This window comes from Pleurodeles waltl, chromosome 10 (genome assembly GCF_031143425.1).
Source record: "Pleurodeles waltl isolate 20211129_DDA chromosome 10, aPleWal1.hap1.20221129, whole genome shotgun sequence".
NCBI classification, from domain to species: domain Eukaryota; kingdom Metazoa; phylum Chordata; class Amphibia; order Caudata; family Salamandridae; genus Pleurodeles; species Pleurodeles waltl.
In genome coordinates this window covers 161,756,690-161,782,475 of record NC_090449.1, presented here as the reverse complement: position 1 = coordinate 161,782,475, position 25,786 = coordinate 161,756,690, and the positions used below count along the sequence as shown (strand labels likewise).

Sequence of the window (25,786 nt, the reverse complement as noted above, 5' to 3'; positions counted from 1 at the left end):
GTATATCTTGGGAGTGTCTTTGACTCCTACCTATGAACAGAGTTTAACCTTGTTTTTAGTATATCTTAGCAGTCTCCCTGACTCCAACCTCTGTACTGAGTGTAACCTTGGGAATGTCAGTAGCTCCACAACCATGTACCATATTTAATACTGTTTCTAACATATTGGGAGTGTCAGTAACTTCAACCCTATGTACTGAGTGTAACCTTCTTTCTAGTATTCCTTGGAAGTGTCAGTAACTCCAGACCTATGTACTGAGTGTAACCTTCTTTCTAGCATACCTTGGGAGTGTCAGTAGCTCCAAACCCATACACTGAGTGTATCCTTAGGAGTGTCAGTAACTTCAAACCTATGTACTGAGTGTGACCTTCTTTCTAGTATTCCTTGGAAGTGTCAGGAACTCCAGACCTATGTACTGAGTGTAACCTTCTTTCTAGTATTCCTTGGAAGTGTCAGTAACTTCAACCCTATGTACTGAGTGTAACCTTCTTTCTAGTATTCCTTGGAAGTGTCAGTAACTTCAACCCTATGTACTGAGTGTAACCTTCTTTCTAGCATACCTTGGGAGTGTCAGTAGTTCCAAACCCATACACTGAGTGTATCCTTAGGAGTGTCAGTAACTCCAAACCTATGTACTGAGTGTGACCTTGTTTCTAGCATAACTTGGGAGTGTCAGTGACTCCTAACCCATGTACCGAATGTAATCCTGTTTCTAGCATACCTTGGGAGTGTCCATAACCCCTACTTATGTACCAGTGTATTTTGAAAGTGTCAGTAACTCTAATCTATGTTCTGTCAGAGTGTCAGAAGCTCCAATGTGCATTTCAAGTTCTTCTTTGAGAGTTTTCAGAGAAGGTTATCCAAGAACTTGGCTATTCTACTCTATGCAGTGATTTGGAAGAAATCTGTAATTGTTGATTGATGAACTAATGCATTGAGGACGTTTGTGAAGGCTTGCTAGTACATGAGTAGCAATTGAATCTTCTTGTTGTTCCCAGAGTATTGCGTCATCACAAAACCTGAATTGCCGTCTCATAAACGTCTGCCTTTGCAGTTAAGAAGGTCTCAGGAACGACGCATTCTGCATGCAGTATAGAATCGGCACTGAGCAGATCCTGTGCAGCAAGTTTCTTTCCTTATTTTGTCCCTTCCCCCTCTAGAGGCCGGCGGATCTAAGTGTACCGTCCGGGGTCCTGCGTCTTCCTGAGAGGGAGTGGAAATCCAGCATCAGCTCTAGTGTTGTCTCCGCAGTTGGAACCAGGTCGGTGCATGACATTCTGCAGGGGAGGATGAGTCTTTTTGCAATGTGCCACTGGTGATATAGCACTAGCAAATAATGTACCATAAAGATTCTCATAAAGGTGTCAAAGATGTTTCCATACCTCGGGCAAGTAGGGCCTGACACATAAATATCATGAGACCTATACGTGTCACACTAACAGACCTCCTCTCTTTCCTCCATGGCCCCACGCCCGGTCCATCATTTCATCTTTCTCAGCTACACATACATATTTTCCACCTCATGTTACGACTGCGAGGACACCGGTGCTAAATTTGTGCTGGTGTTTTTCTGTACTTGGCACCAGAACTTATTTTGTAACATTGTCAGTGCTTTAAATGGACCGGTACTGTCTGGTACTGAGTACCGGCACTTTTTTATTTTGAGAGGGAGAGTACCTGCACTCCTCCAGAAGAACGTAATACTTTCAATTGGAGAGTACCGACCAGCACTTCTCAGAAACAAGCAGGTACTCAGGTACAGAGTACCTGCACTTCTATTTTTCCATTTCAAGCACTGAACATTGGTGCATATTTAAGGCAGTCCACCACAAAGTGTTGCTATGCCTATTATTGTTTTTAAAGCATATGAGCAAAGTATATACCAAATCAATATACAATTAAAAATAATAATACCAGGGCGCTCAGACTATTCTCACACCGTTGGGTCCACTAAGAGAGTCCAAACTGCAACATTTGTAGGACTGTAATGGAACGGTCTGCCACACACATAGAGCCTCGTCCACACTTCTTGAATTTCGCAAGACGCTGAGGACCTAGCTTTTTGAGTTAGCCCCTCTAGGCACTAGGTCTGGCTATGCTCACACCTGCTCAGCGCCAGGTGACGGCGCGCACTGTTAATCTGCATAATGCAATAACACAACTAAACATAACCTAAGTAGGTGTTGTTACTGGTGTTTAGGAGTGCAGGCAGGGACCCGAAGTGGCACAAGCAGCAGTGAACTGAGAAATGTCTTGGGACCAGGCACTTATTGTTTTACAAGCTGTGCACATACGGACACCCTCACATCAATGGGGACAGCCTGTTCTCTCACGTGCGTCACAGGGCCTGCTCACACATCCTCTCACACACGCCATGCTTCGGAGTAGAGACACATCTCCACTGCCATCCAACGGACTTCCTGTTGCGCGCCTCCTCAGACTTTCTCGCTCTTCTAAAAGTGCAGAACAGAGAAGATAACTAACAGATCTTGTAGGCCGATGTCAGCCGAGCCGCCCCCGCAGGAAATGGGCGTCTACTCAGCCTGCGAACCGAGACCTTGGGCTGTACCTCCCAGTGCCTGTGCTTGAGGGTGCTCACCCGGTTCGGGGAGGGTAACCACGGGGTGGTCGGCCTCTGGCGTCCGGCCTGGACCCGTTGGGGATCTGGACTGCGAAGAAGAGTAGCCCCGAGGCGATACCTGCGTCCCGAGCTGCCATGGAGGCCACAGCGCTGTACTCCTTCAAGGCCTCCGAGAGGGACGAGCTGGCCTTCAATAAAGGAGACACTTTGAAGGTAAGTGCCATGTCTCAGTTGTTTATTGTGCCTTCGTGGCTCACCTACTTGACATGGTAAAAGGGAGTATTTCTAAAAGCAAGTTAAAAAAAAATTCGGATTTGTTGTAAAATCGACCCTGTTTAAATCAGTGATATAGCAGACTGCAACTAATGAAGAATACACCTATTTCTACTGGCTTGTAAATCGGATGTTTTGAACCCCGCATGGCAGATTTGGCCCTTCATTCTTCTAAGGTCAATAGAATGTGCAGAATGAAGGTAAATAATGACAAGGCTTGTTAATATGCGTCAAGTAGTAATAGACTGGTGTGCGCCGATGTAGTCGCCAGTTTTCGAATTGTTTGTAGCCAGGAAAATGCCAGGGAATCTGGTCTTCTTGTTATTTAGCTCAGAATTCACTCCTAAATATCGTTGGAGAATAAAAGATAAACACCCTTAATTCTGGATCCATTCAGATAGCGGACGTTGCTTTAATCTCGAAAAAGAGTGCTGCATGCAGATTAGTTATGCTCGTACATTTTTATTAAATGGGAACGTAACTTAAACATGCCGCTACACCTTTGAAATTAGCATATATTTCCACTCCATATTTTTAAATATAGTATATTTGTTTGTTTTTAAGTAGCACTCGGACCGGACCATAAGATCATTGCTTCAAACCACTGGAAGTGGGAAGAGGTGAACAAAAAAAAAAATAGAGCGAATTAAACTGTAAAATGTACTTCAACCTTCCCCAAAGTATTTAACAAATTCTAAAATGTATTTTTTTTTAGGACTTGCTCAATTATGCAAAACAGGCGGCAGTCTTTCCTTGCCACCTTCCTCTGCAACCAGCTTTCTCAAAACAGGGTTTCATTTCCTGAAATGTCAACAAAACAGAGCAAGGACTCCACTTATCACAGTACCTGGCACCCCCCCCCCCCCCCCCCCGCCCTCGAGGAGAAGTAACACTAGTTATCAATATAATCAAGGTAATAGATCTGAATATATCAGCCACATAAGGCCGTTTGCTCACAGTGGACATGTTTATGGAAAGTAACATCTTCTGCAGTTTCGAACGCGAGCTTAACTTCCGTCTAGCAACGGCCAAAGAATATTAAAATAAAATAAACAAAAAGCGGGCACTTTGGACCAGTACGGTAAACATTCAGAAGTCCAAAGCTCTTGGAAGAAAGTCTATCTATTTTCCAAATTAACAATTCTGTATCTAGAAATAAAGAGGGAGATTTTGGATGGCACGTTGTTTTTAAAATAACCACACCTTGCAGTTTTCAGGAGGGAATATATCACGAGACAGTTATTTTAAAAAATCGTTAGCATTCCCATTTGCAAAGGAAAGAATACAGCTAAATATTGATCATGAAGGAGGCTAATGCTGTATTGCTTCCTGTAGTATTCATGGTTATAAAATTCTATTTTGGTTACAAAAGGGAAGGTGCGCAATTTCACAATTCAGTCTCCACAAAAAGCATGTTGTCAGGCTGTGTAAGCATTGAGCAACTTCAAGTCTCTAAATATAGTTCCTTCAGACAAGCTGGATCACTGTACGGTTGTGCGATTATTGATCATTGTTATATGAAGTAAGAACTCGCATGGAGGCCGTGGAATTGGTACAAGTGCCCCTGTTGCCGCTTTGCCATTGTCTGTGACTTGGTGGACATTTGTGGGAGAAACTAAAAATCTGAAATAATCCATGGGTTTAGTATCAAGTATTTAGTTGGATCCAGGTATCAGTAGAAGTGGATAGACCTTAATTTGCTTGAAGGAAATGACTGAACCAGGGCTTCCATCATACCAGGCATCCATCATCCTAGGTTCTAGGAGGAAACCTTAGACTGCGCTCAAGGAAATTCGTTGCAGATGCTAAAGCTCTGCATGGATTGGGTACTGATAGTTTGGAGAAACTTTCTCTTTTGACTTGGCCTGTATAGGAAGGCAAAGTTTTAAGTCAAGTTATTTGCTTTTGGGATAGCTAGATAATAAATCTGTTCAACTTGAGTAAGCAAATACCCCTTCGGGTCTTGAAACAAAGTCTTCAGAAATATGTGCCCTGAGTAGTTTATAGCTAATATGGACGGCTGGTGATGGTAATTTGCCTTCAAGGACATCTGGGATTTTAACTCAGGATTTTCTGACAGCTTCAGGGTTTTTTGATTATCTAGCCAGGTTTTCTGGCCTTCTGGGTACATATAAAAGTTTTTAAACCTAGAATTAGGGTGCTATGTAGAAAATTCAGTATAAGAATGAAAGGTCCACTTGTCAGAGCACATGCTAGTAGAATACCAAAGGTTTATAGATAAATAATTTTTTACTGATCTTTTTTCAAAATACCTTGTAAAGAACCTTTGACCAGCCTGAGACGTATTAGTTAAAATCAAATTCCTAAATGTGACTACCGGTCAAGCTCATTTTTTATGTGTTTTAATAGATGTTTTATGGTTCTGAATTTGGAACTTTTAACTGTTTAATAGTGTACAGCACTGTATTGTTTGAATTCTCTCTGTTTACATAAACTATCTTAGTATAAACTACGAATGCATTGATTTTATGGGCTTTAACTGGAGCAAGCATGTTCATCATCACTTTCGTAATAATTTCATTTCAATCACTGTTGCATCTATTCAAAGGCCTGAATCCCACCTGGTGGCTTCCAGTGTTCCTGTACAATGCTGAAGGTTTTCAGAATATGGATCCTGTACTCAGAGTTTATATTTGTGCCCGAAATTAATCACTAGAATAAATCAATGTCTTGCGAAACTGTACCGTATCACTGCATATTCCATAGATGCATATGGCCGCATCCATTTTCCTTAAAATAATTTAATAAAAATAGGTTATCTGATGTGTGCAAGTGAAAGGCACACGAAACAGTTCTTTAAAGGGGTACTGTCACCAAAAAGATAATGGTATTATTTTTGGCACTGCCTCATTAAGAAACTTTTTTTATCAAGTTTGAAATGTCGCAGTAGATCAGTAGGGCTTACCAAGTTTGGGGTTGCCTATGACGTATGGTTTCAGAATGCTGTGTTGCACTATTCAGGTTCTGTGTATCCAGTATCAAGATACCATGCTGTGCCCTAGAGGTTGTCCTACCAGCTAGGGAACATATCTACTGGCAAGCTCCACTTACCTTGCACTCATGCAATGTCAGGCTAGGAGGGTTAGTGCCAGTTTCATGGCACTCAATAAAGAAATTAGCAACATATAAATACCACACGAGACCCATCTAGGCATCAATTGTCTACACAGTTAACATGTTTGTTTTATTTAGAGTAAAGCAGTACTCCGCTGTCCAAAAACAATGTAATATAATCTCTTTGCACAGGAAATCCATTCTTGTTAGCATAAGACATAAGCTTGTTTAATTTAAAATCTACTGTAATATCATGACTAAAGGTTGTGGTAATGCATTTACCAAAGTGTGGTACTTCCCTTTAGAAACCGGTCTCCCCGCCTCCACTGTATATACAGACTGCATGTCCATTAATGTTCTGCAAGCTCCCTAGTGGGTCTGTTGTGTTTGTCTCTCCTACATGTCCAACTATCTGCTCCCTCCATGCACTAATCAGTTCTCTTTGCGTCACCCTGCGTGTTTGGATGTCTACTTCCATCTCCTTGGTGTGCATCCTGGTAGGAAACGAGGCCTATGTGTCCGGAGTCGCTAGAGTCTTTATGTGAACTATGACAAAGCCCTCCCACTACCCAAGTAGGAGGACCACAGAGGTGAACAGCTTTCATTATGAGTAACCGTGACTCACCTTTACCAGGTCATAATGAGCAGCAAGACAACCCTCAGAGAAATTTGCTGAAGCATAACGTTTTTCTAAAGCGACCTGTTGAGATTTTTCACACATTAAACAACTTTGTTGAAAAATCGAAACCTTGATTTATAAATCCGGGTATCAGAATTTATATACAAGAAAAATCTTTGTCCCTGTCTGAGAAACATCGCCGTACTAAAAAACAAACTCTTCCCCTTCAATGAGGATTTGTGGGGAGGAAAAGCTGTGGCGCTGGAGAGGTAATCTAGAAGTCATTAAGAAAAAGCCTAGCAAAGATGAATATGTCACATTAGCTTACAGGTATCTATCATTGTATCGATGGTTGCACAAATAATTATATAATGCACATAAATGAAACATAGGGCCTGATTTAGATATTGGTGAACTGGTTTCTCTGTCACATTGGTGACAGATATCCCATCCGCCAACATCTAAATCACATAGGACATCACAGGATGTAGTTTTCGGTGGGCAGGATATCCGTCACCGTTGTGATGGAGTAACCCATCTGCCAATATGTAAGGGCCTGATTAGGATTCTGGCGGTTGGAGAGCCAGACCTCGAATACGGTGGTAGGGAGGCAGCTGCCAAGTTGGTTGTCTCCCCACCGCCATATTATGATGTTTCCGGTGGACTGGCTTGCGTAAACAGTGCAGCGGCATTGGCCTCGGCGCTGAGGGAGCCAAGGCCAATGCCGTTGCACAGATGGTGCTACCAGCACCCTCAGAATGCACACTGTCTACGATGGCAGATCGTGTGTATTCCAAGGGTGCTGACAGGGGGGCCCCTGCACTGCCCATACCATGGGCATGGCCAGAACAGGGGCTCATCTGTGGCCCCTTTTCTGTCTTTCTGCTGGCGGGGACCCATGGAAAGGCTGGCGGATAGCCAAGCCCTAAACAGTAACACGGACAAACTTGGCACCACAGTGGCGGACCATAACTTGCACCACCGCCAACCGGTCAAGATCGCAGATCCTGGCAGCAGCAGTGTGCTGGCAGTCCGAATGCCAGCATTGTAATGTGGAGGTCGGACCACCTAGGTTGCTGCCGTCCGACCGCCACCACTTGGACAGCGGTCCATGGTCTCGTAATGAAGCCCCAAATCAGGCCTATAGTATTCAATTGAAACTATCGATGCAGCTCTGTTTGTTCTGGTCATCTGACCTGCATGGTCCATATAATGAATGATTATGTCTCACATTGCAAAATTGTTCAGGAAGGTGGCGTATACATTTTCAATGCATCCATTTGGTCATTCAGTCTATAAATTACACATCCATTGGACACTGTACGTTGCATTTAAGACCACCACTCTTTATGAGCAGGTACCATGGAATATGTGCAGTGTCTTTTTATGCAGACCTTTAGTAGCATTAGCAAAGTTGCTGGCCACTAAAGTCTATTTTTAAATAAACTCAAAGGACAACAATTCAGTTAATGCAATGAAAACACATCTATGTCTCCACCAAGCCAAAGTAGAATAAATATAATGTTGAGGCGAAAGTGCTTTAAAAAAGAAGTAAATATAGCAAAGGGGCAAAAGAATGAAAAACAAGGGGAACTCGGTTGGATAAGCCATCTCCTATTAAATCTACGAAAAATAAAAACGAAGATTACATGACCTATATCTGAACACTCCTTGTGTCTGACCATTGAGTAAACACAGTTGAAAATTAACTTGAAAGTTGTCTCATTGAAGATTTTTCGGCTTCTAATTCAGAAGCAATTTTAGATGAAAAACAAAATAGTATGAAACAGTATGCACATGGAAGCCTCATCTGTCCAGGAGGACGGACATGTGTGTTGGGAGCAACTGGTTGCGTGGCTCGTTAGTAGACCATGGTGTAAAATTGACTACTTACTTCCCTCTACCTACATGTTAGAATGTTTACTCCCCCTGCACTCTATGTACATGAACATATTTATTTCCGCTTTTCTCCGTGTTGTAATCTTTTATCAAGGTAACACCTCTCAGGTATAAAATGCTCTCTGATTTGTACTTATCTGTTGCAGTACTTAAATCCTGAAAATGATAAAGGAACGCTTAAACAAAAATGGTGCGTCTTAGTGGAAATGGACGCCCTCTGGCAAAAACAGGAAATACGTTTTTGCAGAGAGACTTGTTACCAGTATATGTATAAAGAGCGAAGCAGCCTGAGACAACTCTTACATAGACCAGAGAATGGCTCTGTTCAGTCTCACTCTTTCTAGGCAATCTGATCTGAGTACCTACTCAAGTACATATCAAATTCGAAATTGTCTGCCTCAATTGCAGACCTCTTTATTAGAAATCTCCCAGCTATCTTCTTAAGAAAATATCACCCTGTGTCACAAACAAACCTATGAGCTGAGCCAGCCTCCTCTTGATACTTCTCCCAGGTAGATGTACAACCTTCTGTAATCTTTTATTTTTCTTTCAGTGCACCTGAACAGTGGTACTAGGCCATTGACATTTTTCTTATTCCACAATAATCAATAGTGCGGATGTATGAAATGTTGTAAATCCGCTTCGCCATCAATGGGTGTAAAAAGGCAGAAGGCAGACAAATAACTGCCCAAACACTATAAACAGTCCGCTTTGTGGGTGGTTCAGGTGGTTCTCCCTAGACCATGTTATGCAGGCCAGAGAGAGTTACAAAATGCCCGAAATGTACCCATTACTAAGTTTCCCTGCAAAGCATACATGGCCTGCTTTTATAACTCAATCTTGCTTTGCAAACTGATTGAGAAAGAGATCAAAATTTGCATGTTTCACATTAACCCTCCTTTTGGTATCACCCTTTCCAGAATCAATTGCCTGTGGGCATTACTATTTGAGTAAGTAAGTAATGTTTAGCAGGTAGATCAGTACCTGTAAAAACATTAGCACATGTCATATGCAGTAATCAATACACCTTGAATTATTGATAGGATCATAAAAACCATTACAATATGAGTATGAGAGGCAACCCAACATACATTCTACTTTCTCAATACAAAAACAATTCATAATGTTCTAGGTCAGACTAGACAGGGTTAAATGTCAGTTGTCTTTCTCGATAGACCATGTGCAAAAAAAAGTACCATTATTATCAATTCTGCATATCATAGATCATTCAAAATAATCCCATGACCACGTGTTCTGAGTGTTGTGTTGCTTACTCTCTTGAACCAAACCAGCTGCACGGTGTCTCTCGTGCTTGTGCTCTTCAACAACAAATAGCCGGGAAAACGCCTGTGTGTTATTATTGAAGCATTTTCGCTACTGGTTGAGCTTGTGTTTGACAGGAGAAAAGGAGAGTGCATTTCTCATCTTCGTTGTTGTTTCCTCGTCATATCTCATAGATATGTGTGCGCAGATACAAGGCCTAGAGATGGGCTTGATCCTTCACTTCCTGGCTCTCACACCCTACTTCCTGTCCTCTTCCTCCTGCTAACTTCCTCTCAGTTGCATGAATTGTTATCTGTTTTCAGTATTCAGAATTATCTTCCACAGAAATATATTCATGACGCTAAACCTTATATCCTGTGTGAGGTAGGTCACAGTCTACACCAAAAAAAAAGGTACTTTGAGCACTAATCGTAGTTTCCGGAGTAGTGTTCTACTTGTAGTAAAGCTCTTCAGCACCTTGTCAGGGGTTGTAAGTGCTATATAAATGCAGTACAATACTATACAATACATGCAGGATCACTGATACTTTTTTTAACCTATCCTTTAAATTAGTAACCCATGCAGGCCATGATTATTCTGCTAATATACTGCTTGACAAGGGAAAAAGGGCTTTGAAGACATTCTCGTTATTGAACTTAAAACTGGAAACATAATATAATGTAAAGACAAAGCCAACTGTGGAGTTTCCTTTTAAATGCTTGAGGGCTTTTAATCACTTTATTTAGAAACACCAAATATGTAATGTATTGAATGACAGTTATTCCTCTGGTCATTTGATTTACAGTTTAATGATATAAGAAATGTAACTCATGCATAGTCTTACCAACCTCCTTTTGGCAAACTCTCACTGGGGGTGGATAGTATGAATGCTAGAATGGACAGGAATTGTAGATCGAAAATGAACTCGACCTAGTAATCTAGTTTACAGTAAAACATGTCTGAGCCATTACCTGTCTGGCAAGAATACAAAACGAGCATTGGCAAAGCCATTCGGTCTCGGCAATGTGTAAGCTTTTGGCGTTGTCAATGTGTAATGCTTAGCTGAAGCTGTTGGACCTCATGCCTTGAAATCGTTCACCGTGGAAGCCCATATCTCAATGGCTAATTTAGATATTGTGCTCAAGTGCTAATTAAATGTGTTGAAAATATTTTTCGTGTTGGTCTAGCCAATGTACAGCATGGCATTTGTTGCACCCCCTTTGATTTAAGGGGCTAGAGGGACAGGGGTTAACAAAAAAAACAGGTTGGATACATACTTAGTCCATCAAAGAGGCAATAAACTGGAAAGTGCAGTGAGTGGTTAAGCTCTAAATGTTTTTCAGCTGAAGGAGACTAGAAAAAATCACAAGTTACAAGTTCGTCTCTACCTGCTTGGAAAAAGAAGACATGTAATGTTATAAAATTGCCCTGTGTGGGATTTCCTTCTATTGAAGGTTGATGAGCCTTCATTTGGCACTGACTGGAACAGTGATTTCTGAAATGAAAATGAAACGCCCAAGCAGCAACTGGTTCAGCCCAACACCCACAGCAGACTTCTGTTGCAGAAGGTGGAAGCCTGGAAATTATGTTTAAACGAGAGTGGCGTGGTGGGTGAACATTTACTAATGAAACACAATAAAATGCTTAAAAGGCAGGGGCGGCTCCTCCGTTAGGACGGAGGAGTGTTTGTCACCGCCAGCAGCGGCAGCTGCAAAACCTTTACAAGGAAATGATAATGAACAGTATTTATTATTGTTTCCTTGTAAAGAGGCTTGGCACGGGGTGACAAGTGTGAGGGGGAGTGCTCAGCAACCCCCCCCTCCCCCTCCCCCCAGAGTGCATGTGTGTTTGGCTGGCCAAACACACATGCGCTGTAAGCTCTCTCCAGCCCAGCAACACCGTTGTTGGGCTGGAGAGAGCCTGCACAGGATTGGCCGCAGGGCAGGCTGGGTGCCTGTGCCTGCAGCATGCTGAAGAGACGGAGGGGTGGCGGCAGAGCACAGCGCTCATGTAAGTTTTTTTTAAAAAAAATTTTTATTAATATTTCCCTGCCACACCCTGCTCCCCCGTGCCGCCCGCTCCCTTTTACACCTGTGAGCCACGACTGTTAAAAGATCACAAAATGACTGATAAACAGTGCGAGGGTGGGTGAGGAAGGGAATAAACACAGTCACATATTCCTGCAAGATGGATCTGGAGACAGAAAGAAGTAGGCTTGGGGGTTGGTGGGAGGAGACAGACATTGTGAAAACACGAATACTCATATGAAGAGCTTGGTTCCATTTCAGATTTATTTTTAATAATGAAGCACAAAAAAAAAATGTAAAAGTCACAAAATGGTACCAGAATGGCACGAGGGCAGGTGAGGAAGAGAATAAACAAAGTTACACATTTCTGCATGATTGATCTGCAGACGGAAAGAAGTAACAGACTTAGGGGTAAGGGGAGCAGAAGACAGAGCTTGTGAAAACCCGAGCACTCCTATGAAGTACTCCAAGACAAAGAAAAAAGTAGCTTCTACAATGGGAGCAGTGAATAGACACCAAGTACTTGGTCCATGCTCTGGGGGAGGACCAAACACAGGAAGAGGCATGACGCATTCATGACAGGGACAAACGGGAATAAAGGATATGAGAGCGAAGCTGGAGCCAGCACATGGGAAGCCTATAGGTGGGCTGAAGCCTACAGATTAAACACAACATGTCTCTTCGAGACTGCACATGTGCTGCTAGCCGAAACCTAAAAAGATTACATTTATTTTTACTAAATCAATTTCTAATTAGCATATGTGAAACCTTCTATTACTAAATGAACACCCTGACCCAGATTTACCAATGATTTGTGACAGGTTTGAGCTACATTTGTAAAGTAAACCCGATGTAAAGTGTAATTTCGGGGTTTACTATTGAGTGGAAATCATGATTTGCATTGAATAGTTTCCCAAAGCAAAACAAAGTTTCACAATGTGTTGCTTTGCGTTACACTGCACATAGGGCGTCATTCCATGGTTGGTAGATGGGCGTTCCCATACAACCACCCAAGAGTGTTTGCACAGATCCCTTTCTACAAATAATTGTAGACAGGGATTAGGGCAAAATTCCTACGCCTCCTCTAGGCAAGCAAAATTAGAAGATATGTTTTCATTTCCCCTCTCTTTTCCTACTTTGCGTTCATGCTGTATTGTAGAGCATACATAAAAAAACAGGAAAAGTGTTAAAGGATGTTTTTTGCAGTGAAAGGGACCCTTCCAGTACAAAAGCTCTAAACTATTCCTTACAGAACGCACTCACCCTTACCCTTTTAGGTAAGGGAGTTTGCATTGTGCTTGGCAGCCAAAAGAGCGCCACCGCAGGGAAAAAAAACAGCACACTTCTTAGCGGATATGGTACTTTTGTGCTCTCATACTTTCACACAAAGCAGCACAGCAACTTTAGTTGCATGACTTTTTAGTAAATGTGGCTAAAAACATATGTGTGCTCCAGAAGGCTCAAAGTCACTTATGGGGATCGCTCCTCTACTTTAGTGAATGTGGTCTTGGGTTACTTGTGTTCTGGTAGGAGTTGGCCTGCATTTGTGGCTGGACTCTTCCAAATGGGACAGGATCAAGAATGATTTGCATATAAAGAAAAAATTGTTCCAGCATCACTTTTACATTTTTTTCATATAGTCCATGTCAAAAAGAATTTTACTTAATCAAACAATTTTATGACCAGCCACATGAAATGAAGAATCCTCAGTCTATATCTTTTCTTGAGTAAAAGTGTTATCCTTTGTTTATTTCCTTCTTCCTTTTTTCTAAAAACACTTTCAGTTCATTCCATCTCCCGATAGCCAATGTGTTTCGTCCTTTCCCAGGACTTCTTCAGGGCTACAAACCATGATATACACAAAGTTACATGAACACCAACCTCTTAAAATCATTCACTGATACATAAAAATTCGAATTCACTGAATACTGCATTCAAAATCAAATCATATATTACATGCATTTCTTACGTCTTATTCTTGTGTCTTGAAATATACATGTATCTTTTGTCTTTGTTTACATGATATTTGGCATGTGGAAATTCCTGGATTCTGTATGGGCATAAATATTAAATAATGCTCCCAAACATTTCATGTATATGGTTCTAGGCTTGATTGTCGAAGCACATGTTTATTCACCTTACATTTTCAAAGAATAGTCATTCCATACCATCGGTGTATATATTGATAGTTAAAGGTAATTCACCGCACATTAATCTCCCTAAATTCATTAAGGCCAAGAATATAGTAATACTTACAACATACTTATGAATAAGGCTCGAAACCCAATTACCAAATCACAGGTCCATTCGCCTTATGATATCTTGGAGGTCATAAATCTGTAGCGCATCTCCAGTGCATCAATATTTCTTTGTTTGCTCATAGTCAAATCACAGGTACATTTGTCTTACAGTTTCCTAAAGTAATAAATCCCTAGGTGTAGGAAGGTAGCCTCTTTCTAGTCTTGTTACCCCCACTTTTGGCCTGTTTGTGAGTATATGTCAGGGTGTTTTCACTGTCTCACTGGGATCCTGCTATCCAGGGCCCCAGTGCTCATAGTGAAAACCCTATGTTGTCAGTGTGTTTGTTATGTGTCACTGGGATCCTGCTAGCCAGGACCCCAGTGCTCATAGGTTTGTGGCCTGTATGTGTTCCCTGTGTGGTGCCTAACTGTATCACTGAGGCTCTGCTAACCAGAACCTCAGTGTTTATGCTCTCTCTGCTTTCTAAATTTGTCACTGCAGGCTAGTGACTAAATTTACAAATTCTCATTGGCACACTAGTACACCCATATAATTCCCTTGTATATGGTACTTTTGTACCCAGGGTATTGGGGTTCCAGGAGATCCCTATGGGCTGCAGCATTTCTTTTGCCACCCATAGGGTGTTCAAAAAATTCTTACACAGGCCTGCCACTGCAGCCTGAGTGAAATAACGTCCACATTATTTCACAGCCATTTTTCACTGCACATAAGTAACTTATAAGTCACCTATATGTTTAACCTTCACCTGGTGAAGGTTGGGTGCCAAGTTACTCAGTGTGTGGGCGCCCTGGCACTAGCCAAGGTGCCCCCACATCGTTCAGGGCAAATTCCCCAGACTTTGTGAGCGCGGGGACACCATTACAGGTGTGCACTATACATAGGTCACTACCTATGTATAGCGTCACAATGGTAACTCCGAACATGGCCATGTAACATGTCTAAGATCATCAAATTGTCACCCCAATACCATTCTGGTGTTGGGGGGACAATTCCATGGTCCCGCCGGTCTCTAGCACAGAGCCCGGGTGCTGCCAAACTGCCTTTCCGGGGTTTCCACTGCAGCTGCTGCCAACCCCTCAGACAGGATTCTGCCCTCCTGGGGTCCAGGCAGCTCTGGCCCAGGAAGCAGAACAAAGGATTTCCTCTGAGAGAGGGTGTTACACCCTCTCCCTTTGGAAATAGGTGTGCAGGGCTGGAGAGGAGTAGCTTGCCCCAGCCTCTGGAAATGCTTTGATGGGCACAGATGGTGCCCATCTCTGGACAAAGCCAGTCTACACCGGTTCAGGGATCCCCCAGCCCTGCTCTGGCGCGAAACCGGACAAAGGAAAGGGGAGTGACCACGCCCCTGACCAGTACCTCCCAGGGGAGGTGCCCAAAGCTCCTCCAGTGTGTCCCAGACCTCTGCCATCTTGGAAACAGAGGTGTAGGGGGCACACTGGACTGCTCTGAGTGGCCAGTGCCAGCAGGTGACGTCAGAGACACCCTCTAATAGGTTCTTACCTTTCTTGATAGCCAATCCTCCTTTCTTGGTAGCCAAACCTCCTTTTCTGGCTATTTAGGGTCTCTCCTCTGGGGAATTCTTCAGATAACAAATGCAAGAGCTCACCAGAGTTCCTCTGCACTTCCATCTTCGACTTCTGCCAAGGATCGACCTCTGATTGCTCCAGGACGCCTACAAAACCGCAACAAAGTAGCAAGACGACTACCAGCAACATTGTAGCTCCTCATCCTGCCGGCTTACTGACTGTTTTCTGGTGGTGCATGCTCTGGGGGTCATCTGCCTTCACCCTGCACTGGAAGCCAAGAAGAAATCTCCAGTGGGTCGACGGAATCTTCCCCCTGCTAACGTAGGCACCAAAAGACTGCATCACCGGTCCTCTGGGTCCCCTCTCATCCTGACGAGCGTGGTCCCTGGAACACAGGAACTCTATCCAAGTGACTCCCACAGTCCAGTGATCCTTCAGTCCAAGTTTGGTGGAGGTGAGTCCTTGCCTCCCCAAGCTAGACTGCTAACCTATGTACTGGGTGATTTGCAGCTGCTCCGGCTCCTGTGCACTCCTCCAGGATTTCCTGTGTGCACAGCCTAGCCTGTGTCCCCAGCACTCCGTCCTGCAGTTCTCAACCCTCTGAGTTGGCCTCCGACGTCATGGGACCCTCCTTTGTGACTCTGAGCCAGCTCCTGTTCACAAATCTTCTAAGTGCCTGTTCGGGTACTTCTGTGGGTGCTGCCTGCTTCTGTGGGGGCTCTCTAAGTTGCTGAGCGCCCCCTCTGTCTCCTCCTCCAAGGGGCGACATCCTGGTCCTTCCTGGTCCCCAGCAGCACCCACAAACCTCTACCGCGACCCTTGCAGCTAGCAAGCCTTGTTTGCAGTATTTCTGCGTGGCAACACTTCTGCAACCTTCAGCACGTCGTGGGATATCTTCCATCCAAAGGAGAAGTTCCTAGCTCTCTTCGTTTTTGCAGAATCCTAAGCTTTTTCCATCCAGAGGCAGCTTCCTTGCACCTTCATCCGGGGTTTCCTGGGCTCCTGCCCCCCCGGACACTATTGCGACTCTTGGACTTGGTCCCCTTGCCTTCCAGGTCCTCAGGTCCAGGAATCCGTCTTCAGTGCTTTGCTGGTGTTTGTGGTTCTTGCAGAATCCCCCTATCACGACTATTGTGTCGTTTTGGAGTAGTAGGTGTACTTTACTCCTACTTTTCAGGGTCTTGGGGTGGGGTATCTTGGACACCCTGACTGTTTTCTTACAGTCCCAGCGACCTTCTACAAGATCCCATAGGTCTGGGGTCCATTCGTGATTTGCATTCCACTTTTGGAGTATATGGTTTGTGTTGCCTCTAGACCTATGTTCACCTATTGCATCCTATTGTAATTCTACACAGTTTGCATTACTTTTCTTTCTCTTACTTACCTGTTTTGGGTTTGTGTACCTATAACTTGTGTATACTACTTACCTTCTTACTGAGGGTACTCACTGAGATACTTGTGGCATATTGTCATAAAAATAAAGTACCTTTATTTTTAGTAACTCTGTATTGTGTTTTCTTATGATATTGTGCTATATGATATAAGTGGTATAGTAGGAGCTTTGCATGTCTCCTAGTTCAGCCTAAGCTGCTTTGCCATAGCTACCTTCTATCAGCCTAAGCTGCTAGAAACACCTCTATTCTACTAATAAGGGATAACCGGACCTGGCACAGGTTGTAAGTACCACAAGGTACCCACTATAAGCCAGGCCAGCCTCCTACACTAGGAGATCAATGTTTGTTTGTTTGCTAATAGTTAAATACAGAAATAACCCAATGTATCCATTTCATCACACAAGCAGTCACCTTATATTTCATACAGAGGTGCACATTGATAAACATAATATGTACCTGTTATATGCAATCCTAGGCCCTTCAATATCCAATATGTGTAAAATATTGTAACGCTCTGTCTTTCCTTCAGGTTTTCTTAAGGCCATGTCTAATTGCACTTCATCACAGATCCGCTCTGACCATCGTGAGGTCCTAGGAACTCAAACACAACATTGAAAAAGACTTCTAGATTGGTCAAGGTGCCAAAAACCACCTTTAGTACTACATCTTTAATTCCCCGAATCGAGTACTTTATTCACTGACTAATAAACCATTCCACCCTACAGAAATACTTATGGACATGTTGTTTGATATCAGAGGATACAACGTATATTAAAACCTAAGGGGCAGATTTATGAAAAGTGGTGCTGCACCTAGTGCAGCGCCATTTTTCTTGCACCCCTTAGCGCCTCCCTAACGCCACCATATGTGAGCCGTTTTAAAAATACGGCGCACTGTGGTGGTAATCAGGGGTACTAGCGTCATTCTTTTCTATGCCAGTTCGGTGCTTTGCAGTATTAGTATCAAAAATTCTGGCGCTAATTCTGCAAAGCACCCAGAGGCCCATTGAAAACAATGGGAGCCACCCTTTAACGTCTGCACTTAGCAGGCGTTAAAAATGATGATAAAAATGACGCAAAGAAATCTCTTAGATTTCCTTGAGCCATTTTTTCAGCTCCCCCTAGTGCCGGAATAACCCCTTTGCACATAATATGCCTGGCGCAGGTATAATGTGGCACAAGGGGTTACAAAGTGGCGCAATGCAAACATTGCACCACTTTGTAAATATGGCGTGGCGTTTTTGCCTTGCAATGCCACATTAGCATCAAAAATATGATGTTAATGTGGCGTTGGAATGGAGCTAGGCCCTCTTAAATGTGGCCCTAAATGTTTACAACAAGAAGTCGCCCCTCCAAACTGTGAGCGCAAGTTGCCCCAACTTTACTAAAACTGCGGTATGCCTTTGATTCGAAAAAGAATTGTAGTGCATATCTGCAGGTGTTTTCAGTTACCGCTAATTGACGTCGCTGCCACTACTCATGCACGTAGATCACGTGTCCAGCCAGACGCGATCCCCATATTTAAATCACCAGACCCACTGTGGCATCACTGGTGGCATCTCTCTAGCACATCAATATTTGTTTGTTTGCTAATATTTAAATACAAACCTGCCACAACCACCAGTAAGAATCCTTAATAAGTATACTGGGGCTGCCCCCAGTCACCCACATTTATCAGTCATTCTCCTTCTGTTAATGAGCCAAAAATCTATGTGGGCATGAACATTTATAGTATCTGAAGTACAACCAGTATTGTTAAGTATAAAACATGATCTTTTTATCGACATTGCCCCTCACACATTAATAGTCTGAAAATCTGTGTAGACGTGAATAATTACAATCCTTTATAACACAACCTATGTGTCTATCATTTCATCACACAAGCAGTCATCTTATATTTCATATGGAGGTGCAATGTGCTCAATGCGATCAACATAAGATATACCTGCATAGCTACATATGTAATCCTTGGTCCTATGATTCAAACATGCGTAAGATATTGTGACGCTCTGTCTTTTCATCAGGTTTTTTTAAGCCCATGTCTGTTTCCGCATCATCACAGACCCGCTCTGACCACTGTAAGGTCCTAAAAAATCAAACGCAACTTTCAAAAAGCCTTCTGGATTGGTCAAGGTGCAACAAATGACTTTTACTACCACGTCTCTAATAGCCCACATCGAGCACTCGAGTCAGGGACAAGTAAAACTTCCCACCCTACACAAATACTGGGAGACATGCTGCCTGATGTGAGAGGACCAGTGCTTTAAATGGGCAAAAATAAGTGCAGCTACTCACCAAATTAAGCCATAGAAAGAGGGTGGGGATTTGGGCAGAGATTGGGGTGGAGCAAGGGGCGGGGCTAAGAGCAAAGGGCATATTAACAAAATTAAGACTTGTGCACAATTGTGCATGAGGATACAGAAACATTTCTACTATCAGTATTATTATTTTTGCATGTGAAAAAGGATACATTTAGCAAGGTTTTTCAAATTTCAAATGTGTGCAGATTGTTTCTGCACTTATGGCATCTGAACAACTTTTGACTATAGTGGATACTGTTTGCAGTATGAGGTAGAAACCTAGTCAAAAACATACCATGATCCCGTTCTTGTTGACAGAATTTGCCTCTCCTTATCAAGATTGTTACTGTTTATTCAGCTTTGGTGCTTCCTTTAAATTACCCTTTGTAATTCTCTTGAATTCAATATTAGTGTTTATTTACCTAACGTGGCAGTTGTCGGTTTAAAAGTTACGAAATAATGATGCACATTAATGTAAGGTATTTAAAGAACAAAAAACAGAAGGTTGTGGAACTCCATGTGGTGGCTAAGAAAATAAGCATTAATGATTTATGTATTTTTTTCTTTCTTCCTTTATTTATTTTATCCTATGTTGTTGCAAGCCAATGGACTTCCTGGCAAAGTTGAAATTGTATTCACAGTTTCTCCTGTGTGCTTTTATTTGTAATTATAGGGCCTAAGAGCTCTATACTCACTCTCTTACGGGGTGCTGAATATTTAACATGAATAGACATATTTGTTTCATTTTTCCTTCATTTCAGCATGTAACTTTGTAAGAGGACAAATATTATTTCAGTGAATGTTGGTGCCAAGCTACTTCTTCAGAAAGTGGAACCCCCTTAAAGTGATGCATTTGAATTCATTTTTAAATCAAAAATCCTCCTTTCTCTAATTATATTTCTGTGACTCCCTGTCTGAATCCTTCTGTCTTCTACTTAATAATGCTTGTCTTCACCCCTCATTCTTTCTTCTATCTCTTTTTCTCATCTGTCTCTTTCTCTTTCTTTAGTACCTTCCCTTCTCATCTTCCCCAACCCTTCTCCTCATTCCTGTTCCTCCCTTTCACCTTATCTCCAGATTGTTTCTCTTCTCCTTTCTATTTCCATTTCCTTTCAAATGGTATAAATGCGCACATGCAAAACTCGACTGACATTCATACATATCATATACCAGAAAGAGCTATCTGCCAGAGAATCAGTGGCAAACAGTATTAGCCTTGCACAGCGATCAAACACTCGGCACATGCATTTCAGGGCACTAGTTTGTAACCCTATTTTCAGGGACACTGGAATTATGTAATTCTGCAGCTCAGGCATTTTCTGCATAGTAGTGGAAATGCTCCATTTGTTACATAAACCATTATCTGCTGCATAATCTTCAGATTATACCAAAAATACCAAAAATAATTGTTTCAGGCTGGTTCAAAAGTTGCTAAAAACAACAAATGTTCCTGTGCAGTGGAAGGCCCTTTGCAAAGGTTTGCTGATCATCTTTGAGTTTCTTATTGCTGTATCAGGGCAGTAAACTGGTACTAATAAGGTGAAATCCTTGTCCATACAGCGTTACTATATGTAAAAATGAAAAAATAGTGTAGTAATACTATCATAAAATGGACCGCATTAGGCCTCCTAATTTGCTTTTTCTTGCTGCGGAATTTAGTCCTTTCCGCCGCATAATTTGGTCCTCCCCTGCAGCATAATTCCAGTGGCCCTGGTTATAGTGTAAAACATCCTTTTAGAAAACACTAGGTCTGGAAGCAGAATGAAATGCACCATGCTGCAGCAGAACGAATTTAAAGCATGACCATGACCGTGGCTTACTTTGGGCGTAAGTGCATCACATGTATAATGTTTGAAATATCTGAAAATGAAAGAATAGTGCTGGAAGGAAGCTTAATTGATGTTTCACAAAGAGTTACTGTTTGATTAAATCATGCCTTATTAGGTGTTGAAAAATTCCATCAATATGGAATTTGGTCATATCAATGTCTCTTGCTCTCCCTGTCTTCACTCTCCAAACTTTTTATCTCTTTCTCCTTTCATTCTCTTCTCTCACATATTTCTCTCACTCTCTTACGGGGTGCTGAGGAAAACTAAATGCAGCTTCAATATTTGCCCTTTTAAAACTGTGCCCACACAGAACTGGAATGTTTTTAACATCTCACACGTTGGATTTAATGTCCTGTTTCACATGGGATGGGCAACGGGCCCTGCATCGAACATGTGCAGTAGGATTAACTGCACAGGGTCAATGGACCCTGCACTGTGAATCACCTTACGATGAAAACTGTCTGAACCGCAGGGAGCCCTGACAATGCAAATGAGCTGCTGATGGTTCATCAGCAGCTCAGCTTTGAACAACACTGATACGCGCCTGTGGAATGTCCCATTCACGTTCTCACTGTTCCTCTAAGTACCGGTACTCTCCTTTGCGAAGGAGAAGTTCCGGTACTCAGCGGGTGAAAACTGAAAAGTGCCGGTACTTAGTACCGGTGAGTACCGGCCCATGTAAAACACTGGAGAGGACACAACGCATACTAAAACCCACATATTTACTTCAGAAAGTCACCTCTCCTCACCTCTGGGCACAACTCACCCCAACTCCACTAGAACTGCAGTATCCCTTCGATTCTGCAAAGAATTGTAGTGCACATCCGCCTCTGTTTTTAAAGTTGCCGCCAATCGACTGCACCTGTTCCCCTATTGTGTATGCAAGTCACATGTCCAGGCATATGCGGTAACCACAGTGCTTAATTTATCAATAAAAAGGTTCCGGTGCCCAAAGCCCTCCTCTTAAACATGCGGCTGCTGCAATTAAATGTGCGAACACGGAACACTGAGGCAGCGTAATCCCGAAGCCATCACCAGCCTGTTCAATCCATTTAAAGCGACTCCCTGCCCCTTCAGCTCACTCTGGCAGCTTTCTACTTTCTCCCTTTGTGACGCTTTTTCGTTTTTCCCTTCCTCCGCCTTCCCCATATGTGTCTTTTGCTTGCAGCAAATGCTTGAGGCAGAAGAGTAAGTCCTGGCCCTCAAAAATAAGTGCCGGTGCTCAGCACCGGAAACAAGCACAAATTAAGCACTGGGTAACCACCTTTATATGTCCAGATTCCGTGTGGCAGCACCTATACCATGTACATCAATCACAAACTTATAACAAAAGCGTCAAATCCATCTAACATTATTTGGATTTCGACCCTTATTCATAAGTATGTTGCAAGTAGTGTTATATTTGTGGCCTTATGAAATGTAGGGATATTAATGTGCGATCAATTATCTTTAACTATCAATATATTCACAGGTGCTGTGGAATTAGTATTCTTTGAAAATGACAGGGAAATGAACATATGCTTTGACAGTTGAGCCTAGAACCGTATACAGAAAATGTTTGGAAGCATTATTTTCATATTTATGCCCGTACAGAATCCAGGAATATCACCATGCGGAATATCATGTAAACAAAGACAAAAGATACATGTATATTTTAACCCACATGAATAAGACATATGAAATGCATGTATTATGTGCATATGATTTTGAATGCAGTATTCACTGAATCAGAAATTGTATGTATTGTTGAATGAATTTTAGGGGTGGGTGTTTTTATAACTTTGTGTATATCATGTTTAGTAGTCCAGAAGCAGTCCTGGGAAAGGACGAAATGAGCTGGCTGTGGGAAGCTGGATTGAACTGAAAGTGTAATTAGAAAAAAGGAAGGCGGAAGTGAATAAAAGATAACAATTTCACAAAAGAAAAGATATGTACTGAGAATTCTTCATTTCATGTGGCTAGACCTGATTGAGTACAATTCTTTTTGACACGAACTGTATGAAAAAAAATATAAATGAGGTGCTGGGGCAATTTTTTCTTTAAGTGTGTATTGGCTATTTTGTCCCGATAGGGAAGATGAGAAGGACTGGCCTTCCGGTTCTGTACACTTGGATAGTTGTGATATGGGCCTACAAGCGATAGGTGACAATAAATGCTCCTCTCTTTTTGTAAATTATTTATTGATTTGCATATGGCTGGGCCCAAACACATTGCCTGGAATGCTACCCATGCGGATTAGGTTGTTGATAGGGTAAGAGAGATTCCATTAGTTTTAGCATTCGGAAAAGTGTTGGGCCTGACCAAGGCGTGGGTTGGGTTTATTTTAAGTTGAAGGTATTGACTGAGATCAAGGTTAGGTTAAGAACCACGTTAGTATTAAGGAAAAGGTAGATGTCAAGGTTAAGGCTTGTGTCAGAGATAGAGTTAGGAACAAGGTATTGACTGGGTAGAATGTATTGCTAATGTTAGGTTTATGTAAGAGACTAAGGGCCAGGTTTGTCAAGCTTTTTTGTGGTCGCAAACGGTTCTGTTTGCAGGATCAGCCCATTTGCGAATGCAAAAAAGCATTGTGGTATGTATCAAACCTAAACTCCGATTCAGTAACGCAATACCGAATTACAATTTGGGTTTGCAACAAAATACCTATTTAGTATTTGGAAGGGGTATCCCTTCCAAATATCGAAACAAAAAGGTAAGTATTAATGTTTTGCGAATGCACTCGCAAACAGGAAAGGGTCCCCAACGGTCCTGTTCATCTTTGTGAGCATAAACAAAAATCTTTGTTTGAGAGGAGGCAGTGGCCTACTGGACTGCTGCCTCTTATTAAAAAAAAAAAAACACAAAAAGAAAGAAACTTTTTATTTTTAAATGATGAGGTCCCGTTTCCTTTAAGTGAAACGGGCTGCATTAAAAAAGCCTTCTTTATCATAAAGCAACCAAAGACATAGTGGTTTGCGGACCTGCAGCCACCATCACTGTGATGGCTGCGATTCCTACTGGGTTTTACATTGCGACCTACATCATAAATATCCAAGAGGTAGCTCATTTTGTGACCCACTAGAAATCACTATTATTATAAAAATAAGGAAGTGATAGTTTATGAATTGTGATTCCCAAATTGTGATTCAGTAAGAATTGCAATTCGGAAATCACAATTCTTAATGTTGATACATCTGGCCCCTGGGTTCTGATTTTAGAGTTCGGTGGACAAGTAAGTCCATCACAAATGTGGTGGATATCCCAGCTGCTTTATTACAAGTGCGTTATATCCAATGGCACTTGTAGTACGTCAGGTGGGATAGCCAGCACTTTTGTGATGGTGTCATCTGCCTGCCAGACTTTAAATCAAGCCCTCAGTAAGGGTTATGGACAAGTTATGTTTTGGATTAAGGGCCTGATTACGACATTGGCGGAAGGGATTACTCTGTCACAAACGTGACAGATATCCCATCCGCTGTATTACAAGTTCCATAGGATATAATAAATATTGTAATATGACGGGCGGGTTATCAGTCATGTTTAGGACGGAGTATTCCTCTCCACCAAGGTCGTAATCAGGCCCTAAGTGTTGGATTATTGGTATTACTGGGATTAGGAACATCATTTAGAGAAAGTAATAAAGAGTTTAGGGTAAGAAAGCTGGTTGCCAACAAAGATTAGAGTGAGAGCGAAAGCATGGTTTACAGGTTTATTTGTTCCAAAATAAATCATAAAAGCATTACATAAGAATTAGAGAATCTATAATTAAAATAGAAATAGTTTCAATTAAAATATGTTCAACTAAAAATATTGAGAGAAATTTTCATTTATTTTTCCTATTATTATGTTTTATTTTGTAAATAAAGGATACAATACAATATACAGAAATATATAATGTATATCGGCTGATCAAAGGATACAAATAGGAACCCAATTAATCAAGAAGCAAGGGTATATCCCATTGGAAAACTAATTGAGCAAATAAAATAAAAAAAACAATATTTTGTAAAATCTTTATTTTTATTATGCATTCATATTTATCCAGTGTTTTTCCATTATTTCAGAGTAAATCAACACCAAATAACAAATTGTAAATTACTTAAGTCTTAGCAGCAACATTTTACTAGAGTGGTGGTTCCCGTCTTATGCTTTTTACATTCTCCATTTCCATGGTATAGAACATATTCCAAGCAAAACATCAAGCTATTTATTTACGTTCTTGACATAACAAACACTTCATATGTCTCATATCCTCCAACTTTCTTACACTGTTCCTTGCCACCAGCCGCCCTCCTGTGTGCCACAGTAGCCCATAATGATCTAGGTAATAGATGTGTGTATTTCCCATTCTAAGTTGCTGTGAAATGGGTTAGGTTAGAGCGTATCCTGTGTTTTGAAATTTGAGTCACTTAGATCGTCGTCTAATTTTTCATCCTGCTTAAAACGGGTCTCCACTACGATGATCATTCCCCAACATCCCTTATCCACCCTTCTACTTTGGGAAGTTCCCCAGTGATCTAGTGCATTGCTATTTTAGATCTATTCGAGGGCATTGTGAATCGCATTGTCCTTTTCCTCATTTTAACTTTGGATTTTTAGTGTCTAGTTACTAAATCAGCTTGCAGGCAGGGTAATTGTCATCTGCTGCCCTGTGGTTTTGTTACATCTATTAGTCACACCCTCTCAAAAGCCTGGAATCACTGGACATTATCGGCTCCTGCGAAGAAATGTGACTTCCCTTGATCCACCCTTGGGCCACT

The 25,786-nt window shown here is 41.9% G+C and overlaps 1 protein-coding gene across 2 annotated transcripts in view; it reads left to right on the top strand.

Annotated features, from left to right (window-relative positions):
• The first annotated feature begins 2,416 nt into the window (after nucleotides 1–2,416).
• GRAP (GRB2 related adaptor protein) overlaps nucleotides 2,417–25,786 on the top strand; it is a 338,914-nt gene continuing 315,544 nt past the window's right edge. Inside the window, exon 1 of one of the 2 annotated variants that reach the window (XM_069210114.1) lies at nucleotides 2,417–2,794. In XM_069210114.1, the coding sequence (XP_069066215.1) occupies nucleotides 2,717–2,794 (78 nt within the window). In that variant the 5' untranslated portion in view covers nucleotides 2,417–2,716. The remainder of the gene's footprint in view (nucleotides 2,795–25,786) is intronic. The other variant, XM_069210115.1, reaches the window with a different exon arrangement.